The 13,533-nt window shown below is 37.4% G+C and overlaps 1 protein-coding gene across 1 annotated transcript; it reads right to left on the bottom strand.

The window, feature by feature from the left end:
- Window positions 1-990: 990 nt before the first annotated feature.
- Window positions 991-1,413, bottom strand: LOC122897051 (60S ribosomal protein L30-like). Its single transcript, XM_044235189.1, has one exon. The coding sequence runs from the start codon at window positions 1,358-1,360 to the stop codon at window positions 1,013-1,015; it is 348 nt and encodes a 115-aa protein (XP_044091124.1). The 5' UTR covers window positions 1,361-1,413; the 3' UTR covers window positions 991-1,012.
- Between the last annotated feature and the right edge of the window lie 12,120 nt (window positions 1,414-13,533).

Genomic DNA, 13,533 nt, shown 5'->3' with positions numbered 1-13,533 from the left:
TAACCTGTTTTTCTTTATTTACTATATACCAGTAAATGTACGTCAACATTATTTATATCATTTACTGATAGAGATGTAGATTTTCCCCCATTTTAAAATTTTATTTTAATTTCAGTGCAGTTAACATATAGTGTTATATTAGCTTGTTATATTAGGTGTAAAATATTGTTCAACAATTCTATGCTTTATGCAATGTTCATCATGATAAGTGTATTCTTTTAATCTGCATCATTTATTTCACCCATCCTCCCAACCATCTCCCCTCTGGTAAGCATCAGTTTGTTCTCTATAGTTAAGAGACTGCTTCTTGGCTTGTGCCTCTCTCTCTCTCTTGTTTCCCATTTGCATGTTTGTTTTATTTCTTAAGTTTCCCATTTGCATGTTTGTTTTATTTCTTAAATTTCACATATGAGTGAAATTATATGGTATTTGTCTTACTTTGATATTTCTCTTAGCAGAGTATCCTCTAGATACATCCATTTTGTTGCACTTTGGGAAATGGTGGCACTTGTAAACCACACCTCAGTCTTCTTGAATAGTACATGTGCATATAACATTTTATATTTATCAGAATTTTCTTGGGATAATATTTCTAGAAATGAAATTTCTATTTTGAAATGTGTACACAATGTTAGGTATTTTGATATATATTACTACCATTCCTTTCAGAATTGTCATACCAATTATACTGCCAGGGGTAATTAATGGAAGTCTCTCATGGTCTTGTCAACACCATGTATTATATATTTTTTTCTTATAACTTTCTGAAAATAGTGTCTAATATCTTGTTCTAATTTTCATTCCTTTGATAATTATTGAAGTCAAATATTTTTAATATGCCAATTTTCATCCTTCTATTTGGATATTTTTATTTTTATTTTTGATTTAAGAATTTCTTACATACTAATGTCATTAAATATTATATATTCAAAAGTAGCTTTCTACTTCTTTCTTTTTTTTTTTTTTTTAAACAATCTGTGGCCAGTTTTATTAAAGAAAAAATCCGTGTGATTTACTTTTCACCAGTCTGTTCTGGCATGTTTCTAATGATATCAGAATCACCTGGATCAATGATAGCCAGCATGCATACTCTGTAGTATTTCCCACATGCTGTGCCTAATTCAATACTATTGCCACTGTAGTGATGGACACCAGTTTTGGCCAACATGGCATAGTATTCTACTTCAGATTTCCTCAAGGTCAGGCAGTTTTTGGCGAGGATGACCAGCTTCACTTTGCCATGTATGATCATTTTCAGAGTCTGCTTGTACCCCAGCACATATTTTCCACTTTTCATAATGAGCTGGAGCCTGGAGTTGATCAACTCCAGCGACTTTTTCGTCTTCTTTGTGGCCACCATCTTCCTGTCTTAGGTGCTGGACGGCCCCAACCAAGAGCAGCCACCAAAATGGCCGGGAGAGACTTTCTACTTCTTTCTTAAGTTTGGTTTATTTTATTTTGACATACTTTTTTTTAAAAAAATTACTATAGTGTCATTCTATAATCTGTCATTCTTTTTCATTATGATTTCTAGGGTTTTTTTTCAACATTCTTAGAAAGCCATTCCCCATGACAGATATTTTCCAAACATTGACTTACATTTCCCTATAGTCTGAATTTAACTTTTCCCTTTAAATATTTCTTCCATCTGCAATATTTTGATAAGGTATGTTATAACTATCTGTGGCAGAGATAATAGTGACCACCAAACACTTCAACTATTTCTCCTCATTTTCCAAACTGTTAGGAAGGATCATATGACTAGTTCTGGTGGGTTGTGGAAAAGAAAAAAAGACTAATCTCATAGAACATTATAACTGTCTCTTTCCCTTCTGCCACATCTAAGGTGGTCACATGATCCAGGAAATACAACTATAAGATGTTGGTACCTCTGTCAACAGAGGCCCACTGTCAATCACAAATTGATATGTACTTTAAGTGAGAAATAAGCCTTGGGTTTACTTTTGTTTTTGTTTTTTTTTAAGATTTTATTTATTTGTTTATTAGAGAGATAGAGAGAAACAGAGCAGAACACAAGTTGGGTGAGGGGTAGAGGGAATGGGAGAGAGAACATAAAGCAGACTCCATGCAGAGCCCAATGTGGGACTCAGTCTCACAACCCTGAGATTATGACCTGAGCTGAAATCAGGAGTCAGCTATTTAAACAACTGAGCCACCCCAGCACCCCAAGTCTTAGTTTTTCTAAGCGATTGAAATCTCAGGTATGATTTGTGACTACAGCAAAATATAGCTTGGTTTCCAAATTTTAACAAGCACCATAATTGCTTTGATAGTTTGTTAAAACACAGATTGCAGGACTCCACCCTCAGAACTTCTGATTCTGGGATTCCTAGGGTCTGATAATTTGCATTGCTAATAAATTCTCAGGTGATACTGATGGTGGTGCTCATGAACCCCATCTTGAGAAATACTGCTGTACCTTACAAATATCAATTATTTTATTTTATTTGTTCTAAATAGCAATTTGCTCCAAAAATATTATTTAATTTTGATGCTGCTTTTTAAATATTCCCTTATCATAAACCAACATATATTTAGGCCAATTCTATTATTTGATTGATTTTCTCACAGTGATTTACTTGCTTATTCAATCACTGGTAACACACTTCTAATTATTATAACTATATATTTTAATATGCAGTAACATAAGTTCCACCTCTCATTGCTCATTTTAAATGCCCATCTTGCAAGGGTATTTTTATTTTCAGATAAAGTCCAGAATCATTTTACTAAGATATAAAGTAAAAAATATCTACTGCAAATTTCCTGAGTTTGTGTTAAATTTAAAGATTAATTTTGAGAGAATTATATTTCAGTCATCCAAGGAAGGAACATGAGATTTTTCTCTATTCAAATCTTCTTATATGTACTTTAATAAAGTTTGCTTATTAGTTCTTGCCTGGACTGTTACAATAATCTCCTGCAATTCTCATACCAATTCCAGTTTGATATGACAGCCTTCACAGATCAATCTGCCAAAAGCAGGACCCCCCAACATGAAATTCTGCTACTTGAACAGTTTTGATGTGATCTCACTGCTAAATAAATAAGATAAAAATGCCTTAGCCTGAGGAATCAAGATGAAGGAGAAGTAGCAGGCTTAGACGACATCAGGTAGCAGGAGATCAACTAGATAGCTTATCTAACCATTGCAAACACCTACAAATCCAATGGGAAATCGAAGAGAAGAAGAACAACAAATCTAGAAACAGAAAACTGATCACTTTCTGAAAGGTAGGACTGGCAGAAAAGTGAATCCAAAACGATGGGAAGATAGACCGCGGGGGGAGGGGCCAGCTCCCAGTGAGCGACAGAGCAACGGATCACAAAATCAGGACTTTTTAAAAGTCTGCTCCACTGAGGGACATCCCTCCAAAGGCTAAACCAAGGTTAAGCCCACGTGGGGTCAACGTAGCCCCAGATCCCACAGGGTCACAGAAGGACCAGGGGGTGTCTGAGTGTCGCAGAGCTCACAGATATTAGAGTGGGGAAGCCGGCTACAGAGATAGAGCCAAGGGGTGAGCTCTCAGCTTGAGGTTACCTTGAACCGGGCAAAGGCTGGGTGAGCTCAGAGCGCTGCCAGAGACAAGGGAAACAGAGTGATTGAGTGCTTTTCCCCAAGCATGCGGCTAGAGGCCAGGGAGACAGAGTGACCCAGCGCTTTTCTCTAAGCGCAGCCAGAGACCAGGGAGACGGGAGAGATTTAGCACTTTTCTCTGAGGGTGCACTGAGGTGTGGGGCCCCGAGCTCTTGGATCCTCCAGGCTGGAGACTGGGAAGTTGCCATTATAATTCCCATCCTCTGGAACTCTACGGAAATCGTTCAAGGAACAAAAGCTCCCAAAAGTGACCCCCAGTGGATTACTTAGCCAGGACTCTGATAAGGGAGGGGCAATTCTGCCTCGGGCAAAGACACTGGAGAATCACTACAACAGGCCCCTCCCCCAGAATATCAACAAGGAACCCAGCCAAGACCAAGCTGACTTACCAAGGAAAACAGTGGAATTCCAGAGGAGGAGAAAGCAAAGAAAGGAATTCATGGCTTTCTCCCCATGATTCTTTAGTCTTGCAGTTAATTTTTATTTTCCTCTGCTAAAAAAATAATAACCTTTTTTTAACCTTCATTATTATAGTCATATTTTAGCCTCTATTGTATCTAACTATATTTTTTGTGTACACATAGGGTTTTTTCTTCTAAAAAATTTGGGGTAAAACTTCTCCTAATAGATCAAAATATAACCTAAATCTAGCTCCAGGCTTGTTCTAATCTCCAACCTGAGCAAATTCTCTCCACTTTCTTTTTTTTTTTTTTTTTTAAGATTTTATTTATTTATTTGACAGAGAGAGATCACAAGCAGGCAGAGAGGCAGGCAGAGAGAGAGAGGAGGAAGCAGACTCCCTGCTGAGCAGAGAGCCCGATGCGGGACTCGATCCCAGGATCCCGGGATCATGACCTGAGCCGAAGGCAGCGGCTTTACCCACTGAGCCACCCAGGCGCCCTTTCTTTTTCTTCATTCTTCCAACCAACTTGCTTTATCAACTCATTTTTTAGAAATTAAAAAAAAATTCTCATCTTTATAGGCTTATTCCATTTCTTCATTGTGCCTATCCTTATATATGTTTTTCATCCTTTAAATTTTGGGAGGTAGTTTCTTCTAAGAGACCAAAATACTCCCAAATTTAAGTGAATGAACTTGTTCTAGTCACCAGTCTAATATATATATATATGTATATATATATATACATATATATATATGTATATATATATGTATATATGCACACTTTTTTCTTATTTTTTTTATTTTCAGCATAACAGTATTCATTATTTTTGCACCACACCCAGTGCTCCATGCAATCCCTCTATAATTCCCACCATCTGGTACCCCAACCTCCCACCCCCCACCCCTTCAAAACCCTCAGATTGTTTTTCAGAGTCCATAGTCTCTCATGGTTCACCTCCCCTTCCAATTTCCCTCAACTCCCTTCTTCTTTCACAGACAAAAGGTTGATATCCAGGATCTATAAAGAACTCCTCACACTCAACACACACAAAACAGACAATCATATAAAAAAATGGGCAGAAGATATTAACAGACACTTCTCCAATGAAGACATACAAATGGCTATCAGACACATGAAAAAAATGTTCATCATCCCTAGTCATCAAGGAGATACAAATTATTTTTTTCTTTTTTAATATTTTTTTCTTTTCTTCTTTTCTTTTCTTTTTATTTCTTTCTTTTTTAACTTCTTTTTTAACCTCTTTCTCCCTCCCACAATTTGGGGTCTCTTCTGATTTGGTTAAAGCACATTTTACTGGGGTCTTTGCCACCCTTTTAACATTTTGTGTGTGCCTTTATACATTCTTATCTGGACAAAATGACAAGGTGGAAAAACTCACCACAAAAAAATAGCAAGAGGCAGTACTGAAGGCTAGGGACATAATCAATATGGACATTGGTAATATGAAAGATCTAGAGTTCAGAATAATGATTCTCAAGGTTCTAGCCAGGCTGGAAAAAGGCATGGAAGATATTATAGAAACCCTCTCTGGAGAGATAAAAACCCTTTCTGGAGCAATAAAAGAACTAAAATCTAAGCAAGTTGAAATTAAAATTAATGAGGTGCAATCAAAATGGAAGCTCTTACTGCAGGATAAATGAGGCATAAAAAAGAATTAGTGACATAAAGACCAAATGACAGAGAATAAAGAAGCTGAGCAAAAGAGACAAACAAATACTGGACCAGGAGGAGAGATATCAAGAGATAAGTGACACCATAAGATGACACAACATTAGAATAATTGGGATTCCAGAAGAAGAAGAAAGAAAAAGGGGAACGGAAGGTATATTGGAGAGAATTATTGTAGAGAATTTCCCTAATGTGGCAAAGGGAACAAGCATCAAAATCCAGGAGATGCAGAGAACCCCCCTCAAAATCAATAAAAATAGGTCCACACCCCATCACCAGACAGTAAAATTTACAAGTCTTAGCGAAAAAGAGAAAATCCTGAAAGCAGCGTGGGAAAAGAAGTCTGTAACATGCAAGGGTAAAAATATTAGATTGGCAGCAGATTTATCCACAGAGACCTGGCAGGCCAGAAAGAACTGGCATGATATATTCAGAGCACTAAATGAGAAAAACATGCAGCCAAGAATACTATATCCAGCTAGGCTATCATTGAAAATAGAAGGACAGATAAAAAGCTTCCAGGACAAACAAAAACTGAAGGAATTTGCAAACACCAAATCAGCTCTACAGGAAATATTGAAAGGGGACCTCTAAGCAAAGAGAGAGCCTACAAGTGGTAGATCAGAATGGAACAGAGACAATATACAGTAACAGTCACCTTACAGCCAATGCAATGGCACTAAATTCATATCTCTCAATAGTTACCCTGAATGTAAATGGCCTAAATGCCCAATCAAAAGACACAGGGTATCAGAATGGATAAAAAAACCAAACCCATCAATATGCTGCCTACAAGAAACTCATCTTAGACCCAAAGACATGTCCAGATTTAAAGTGAGGGTGTAGAAAACAATTTACCATGCTAATGGACATCAGAAGAAAGCTGAGATGGCAATCCTTATGTCAGATCAATTAGATTTTAAGCCACAGACTGCAATAAGAGATGAGGAAGAACACTATATCATACTCAAAGGGTTTGTCCAAAGAGAAGACCTAATAATTGTAAATATTTATTCCCATAACATAGGAGCAGCCAACTATATAAACCAATTAATAACAAAATCAAAGAAACACATTGACAATAATACAATAATAGTAGGGGACTTTAACACTCCCCTCACTGAAATGGACAGATAATCCAAGAAAAAGTTCAACAAGGATGGGACTGGAAGAGATTATGCTGAGTGATATAAGTCAAGGAGAGAGAGTCAATTATCATATGGCTTCACTTATTTGTGGAGCATAACAAATAGCATGGAGGACAAGGGAAGTTATAGAGGAGAAGGGAGTTAGAGGAAATTGGAAGGGGAGGTGAACCATGAGAGACTATGGACTCTGAAAGACAATCTGAGGGGTTGGAAGTGGCGGGGGGTGGGAGGTTGGGGGAACCAGGTGGTGGGTATTAGAGAGGGCATGGATCACATGAAGCACTGTGTGTGGTACAAAAACAATGAATACTGTTATGCTGAAAATAAATAAAAAAAATTTTAAAAATAAAATAAAATAAGAGATCAACAAGGAAATAAAGGCCTTAAATGACACACTGGACCAAATGGACATCACAGATATATTCAGAACATTCCGCCCCAAAATAACAGAATACAAATCTTCTCTAGTGCACATGGAACATTCTCCAGAATAGACCACATCCTGGGTCCTAAATCAGGTCTCAACTGGTATCAAAAGATTGGGATCATTCCCTGCATATTTTCAGACCACAATGCTCTGAAGCTAGAACTCAATCACAAAAGGAAGTTTGGAAAGAACCCAAATACATGGAGACTAAGCAGCATCCTTCTAAAAAATGAATTAGTCAACCAGGAAATCAAAGAAGAATTTAAAAAAAATTCATGGAAACAAATGATAATGAAAACACAATGGTTCAAAATCTGTGGGATACAACAAAGGCAGTCCTGAGAAGAAAATATATAGCGGCACAAGCCTTTCCCAAGAAATAAGAAAGGTCTTAAGTACACAACTTAACCCTACACATAAAGGAGCTGGAGAAAAAACAACAAAGAAAGCCTAAACTCAGCAGGAGAAGAGAAATCATAAATATCAGAGCAGAAATCAATTAAATAGAAACTAAAAAAAAAATAGAATAAATCAACGAAACTAGGAGCTGGTTCTTTGAAAGAATTAATAAGATTGATAGCCCCTGGCCAGACTTATCAAAAAGAAAAGAGAGAGGACCCAAACAAATAAAATCATGAATGAAAGAGGAGAGATCACAACCAACACCAAAGAAATACAAACAATCATGAGAACATACTATGAGCAACTCTACGCCAACAAATTCGACAATCTGGAAGAAATGGATACATTCCAGGAGACATATAAACTACCACAACTGAACCAGAAGAAATAGAAAACCTGAACAGGCCCATAACCAGTAAAGAGATTGAAACAGTCATCAAAACCTCCAAACAAACAAAAGCCCAGGGCCAGACGGCTTCCCAGGGGAATTCTATCAACATTTAAAGAAGAACTAATTCCTATTTTCCTGAAACTGTTCAAAAAAATAGAAATTGAAGGAAAACTTCCAAACTCATTTTATGAGTCCAGCATCACCTCGATCCCAAAACTAGACAAGGATCCCATCAAAAAAGAGAATTACAGACCAATATACTTGATGAACACAGATGCGGAAATTATCACCAAAATACTAGCCAATAGGATCCAACAGTACTTTAAAAGGATTATTCACCACAACCAAGTGGGATTTATTCCAGGGCTGCAAGGTTGGTACAACATCTGCAAATCAATCAATGTGATACAATACATTAATAAAAGGAAGAACAAGAACCATATGATACTCTCAATGGATGCTGAAAAAGCATTTGACAAAGTACAGCATCCCTTCCTGATCAAAACTCTTCAAAGGGTTGGCATAGAGGGCATATATCTCAATATCAACAAAGCCATCTATGAAAAACCCACTGCAAATATCATTCGCAATGGAGAAAAACTGAAAGGTTGTCCACTAAGGTCAGGAACATGGCAGGGATGTCTGTTATCTCCACTGCTATTCAAATAGTACTAGAATTCCTAGTCTCAGCAATCAGAAAACAAAAAGAAATAAAAGTCACCCAAATTGGCAAAGAAGAAGTCAAACTATCACTCTTTGCAGATTATATGATACTATATGTGGAAAACCCAAAAGACTCCACTCTGAACTTCCAGAACTTGTACAGGAATTCAGTAAAGTGTCAGGATATAAAATCAATGCACATAAATAGTTGCATTTCTTTACACCAACAACAAGACAGAAGAAAGAGAAATTAAGGAGCCAATCCCATTGACAATTACACCCCAAATCATAAGATACCTAGGAATAAACCTAACCAAAGAGGCAAAGAATCTCTACTCAGGAACCTATAAAGTACTCGTGAAAGAAATTGAGGAAGACACATAGAAATGGAAAAATGTTTCATGCTCCTGGATTGGAAGAACAAATATTGTGAAAAAGTCTATACTGCCTAAAGCAATCTACACATTTAATTCAATCCCTATCAAAATCCCATCCAGTTTTTTCAAAGAAATAGAACAAATAATCCTAAAATTTACATGGAACCATAGAAGACCTCGAATAGCCAAAGGAATATTGAAAAAGAAAGCCAAAGTTGGTGGCATCACAATTCCGGACTTCAAGCTCTATTACAAAGCTGTCATCATCAAGACAGCATGGTACTGGCACAAAAACAGACACATAGATCAATGGAACAGAATAGAGAGCCCAGAAATAGACCCTCAGCTCTATGGTCAACTAATCTTCGACAAAGCAGGAAGGAATGTCTAATGAAAAAAAGACAGCCTCTTTAACAAATGGTGCTGGGAAAAAGGGCAGTCACATGCAGAAAAATGAAATTGGACCATTTCCTTACACCACACACAAAAATAGGTACAAAATGGATGAAGGACCTCAATATGAGAAAGGAATCCATCAAAATCCTTGAGGAGAACACATGCAGCAAACTCTTTGATCTCAGCTGCAGCAACTTCTTCCTAGGATCATCGCCAAAGGCAAGGGAAGCAAGGGCAAAAATGAACTGTTGGGATTTCATCAAGATCAAAAGCTTTTGCACAGCAAAGGAAACAGTTAACAAAACCGAAAGACAACTGACAGAATGGGAGAAGATATTTGCAAATGACATATCAGATAAAGGGCTAGAATCCAAAATCTATAAAGAGCTTAACAAACTCAACCCCCAAAGAACAAATAACCCAATCAAGAAATGGGCAGAGGACATGAACAGACATTTCTGCAAAGAAGACATCCAGATGGCCAACAGACACATGAGAAAGTGCTCCACATCACTCGGCATCAGGGAAATACAAATTAAAACCACAATGAGATCCCATCTTACGCCAGTCAGAATGGCTGAAATTAATAAGTCAGGATATGACAGATGCTGGAAAGGATGCAGAGAAAGGGGAACCCTCTCACACTGTTGGTGGGAATGCAAGCTCATGCAACCACTCTGGAAAACAGTGTGGAGATTCCTCAAAAAACTGAAAATAAAGCTACCCTATGACCCAGCAATTGCACTACTAGGTATATACCCGATAGATACAAATGTGGTGCTCCGAAGGGGCACGTGCACCCAAATGTTTATAGCAGCAATGTCAACAATAGCCGAACTATGGAAAGAACCTAGATGTCCATCAACAGATGAATGGATAAAGAAGAAGTGGTATATATATACAATGTAATACTATGCAGCCATCAAAATAAGTGAAATCTTGCCATTTGTGATGACGTGGATGGAACTAGAGGGTATTATGCTTAGTGAAATAAGTCAATCAGAGAAAGACAACTATCATATGATCTCCCTGATATGAGGAAGTGGTGATGCAACATGGGGGTTTCGGGGATAGGAAAAGAAAAAGTGAAAGAAGATGGGATCGGGAGGGAGACAAACCATAAAAAACACAATCTCAAAAAACAGACTGAAGTTTGCTGGGGGGAGGGGGTCAGGACAGGGTGGTAGGAATATGGATATTGGGAATTGTATGTGCTATGGTGAGTGCTGTGAAATGTGTAAACCTGGAAATTCACACACCTGTACCCCTGGGAATAAAGATACATTATATGTTTATAAAAAATTAAAAATTAATTAAAAACTGCCTTAGCCCCTGCAGTATCTCTTAGTTAAAAATTTCATAATTGGAAGAAACCTAATGCTGTCGATAGTTAACATACCCAATGGTAAAGAATTCTTAAATTTTGGAATTTAGAACCAGGTGGGGGAGTAGATATACTAAGTTCTAATTTAATATACCATTTACCACACAAGATAAATAAATTTGCTCAGATAAAAAGGATCACCCTTCCAAATTATTCATAATATTTTTAGTTTCCAGATTTGAAATTTTCACTAACCTGTTTCACTGTTTTATCCTGCAAGTAAAAAGGTCAACAATTTAATTTAGCCAGTTCCAAAATAATTTATATATTTATTTTTAAAACATGTATTTCTTTCTTTCTTTCTTTCTTTCTTTCTTTCTTTCTTTATTTTAGAGAGAGAGAGTGAGTACAGGTAGGAGCAGAGGAGAAGGAGAAAAAGAGAGAAGACGCCCCGCTAAGCATTGACCTCAACATGGCCCTCAATCTCAGAACCCTGAGGTCATTACCTGAGCTGAAATCAAGACTTGGATGCATAACCAACTGTGCCACCCATACACCCCAAGCCTGCTTCAAAATAATTTAAAATAAGTGAGGATTATTTGCTCCAGCTCTTTGAAAAATACCGGTGGAATTTTGATCAGAATAGCATTAAAAGTATAGATTGCTCTAGGCAGTATAGACATTTTAACATGGAACCAGAAGAGACCCCGAATCACTAAGGAAATGTTGAAAAACAAAAATAAAACTGGTGGTATCACGTTACCTGATTTCAAGCGTTACTACAAAGCTGTGATCACCAAGACAGCATGTTACTGGCATAAAAACAGACACATAGACCAGTGGAACAGAGTAGAGAGCCCAGATATGGACCCTAAACTTTATGAGCAAATAATCTTTGACAAAACGGAAAGAATATACAGTGGAAAAAAGACAGTCTCTTCAATAAATGGTGCTGGGAAAACTGGACAGCTATATGTAGAAGAATGAAACTCGACCATTCTCTTACACTGTACACAAAGATAAACTCCGAATGGATAAAAGACCTCAACATGAGACAGGAATCCATCAGAATCCTAGAGGAGAGCATAGGCAGTAATCTCTTCGATATCAGCCACAACATTCTTTCAAGATATGTCTCCAAAGGCAAAGGAAACAAAAGTGAAAATAAACTTTTGGGACTTCATCAAAATCAAAAGCTTCTGCACAGCAAAGGAAACAGTCAAAAAAACAAAGAGGCAACCCACGGAATGGGAGAAGATATTTTCAAATGACAGTACAGACAAAAGGTTGATATCCAGGATCTATAATGAACTCCTCAAACTCAACACACCCAAAACAGATAATCATATCAAAAAATGGGCAGAAGATATGGACAGACACTTCTCCAATGAAGACATACAAATGGCTATCAGACACATGAAAAATGTTCATCATCACTAGCCATCAGGGAGATTCAAATTAAAACCACATTGAGATATCACCTTACACCAGTTAGAATGGCCAAAATTAGCAAGACAGGAAACAACATGTGTTGGAGGGGATGTGGAGAAAGGGGAACCCTCTTCCACTGTTGGTGGAAATGCAACTTGGTGCAGCCACTTTGGAGAACAGTGTGGAGATTCCTCAAGAAATTGAAAATAGAGCTTCCCTATGACCCTGCAATTGCACTCCTGGGTATTTACCCCAAAGATACAGATGTAGTGAAAAGAAGGGCCATCTGTACCCCAGTGTTTATAGCAGCAATGGCCACGGTTGCCAAACTGTGGAAAGAACCAAGATGTCCTTCAACAGACGAATGGATAAGGAAGATGTGGTCCATATACACTATGGAGTATTATGCCTCCATCAGAAAGGATAAATACCCAACTTTTGTAGCAACATGGATGGGACTGGAAGAGATTATGCTGAGTGAAGTAAGTCAAGCAGAGAGAGTCAATTATCATATGGTTTCACTTATTTGTGGAGCATAACAAATAGCATGGAGGACAAGGGGAGATGGAGAGGAGAAGGGAGTCAGGGGAAATTGGAAGGGGAGGTGAACCGTGAGAGACTATGGACTCTGAAAAACAATCTGAGGGTTTTGAAGGGGCAGGGGGTGGGAGGTTGGGGGAACCAGGTGGTGGGTATTAGAGAGGGCACAGATTTCATGGAGCACTGGGTGTGGTATAAAAACAAGGAATACTGTTATGCTGAAAATAAAAATAATAAATAAATAAATTAATTAATTAATAAAAGATTTAAAAATTATAAGAAAAATAAAATAAGTGAGGAGACCGAACAGCTAGGTGGATAATCATTATTTCCTCCTCTTCTTTTAGACTCACTTATTATTAGGTAAACACAATTGGGGGTAACTAATGCATTTCTTAGTTATATTGAATAATGAAGCATGGGAGTCAGTACCCAGGTTACTGTTAGATGGCTTGTTTGTGAAGACTCTTGGAAAATTCAGTGTTTATATCTTTAAGGGTAATCTTAATTGCTGTAATTAAAAAAACCTGAACGTTCCAAATTAAAAAACAAAAGTTTATTTTTCACTAATGAAAATGTAAAGTGCAGTTGTTCCTGGTCAGGGTACAATTTTCTTTCACATGGTGATAAAGATACCTAGGTATGTTTCTAGGTCCCTAGAATTCTTTGTATTCACCTGGCAGATGGAGGAACTCAGTGAAGCAAAAGCACACCACCTTTTTC

This window comes from Neovison vison, chromosome X (genome assembly GCF_020171115.1).
Source record: "Neovison vison isolate M4711 chromosome X, ASM_NN_V1, whole genome shotgun sequence".
Classification (NCBI taxonomy): Eukaryota; Metazoa; Chordata; class Mammalia; order Carnivora; family Mustelidae; genus Neogale; species Neogale vison.
This window is presented reverse-complemented; position numbering and strand designations above follow the sequence as displayed.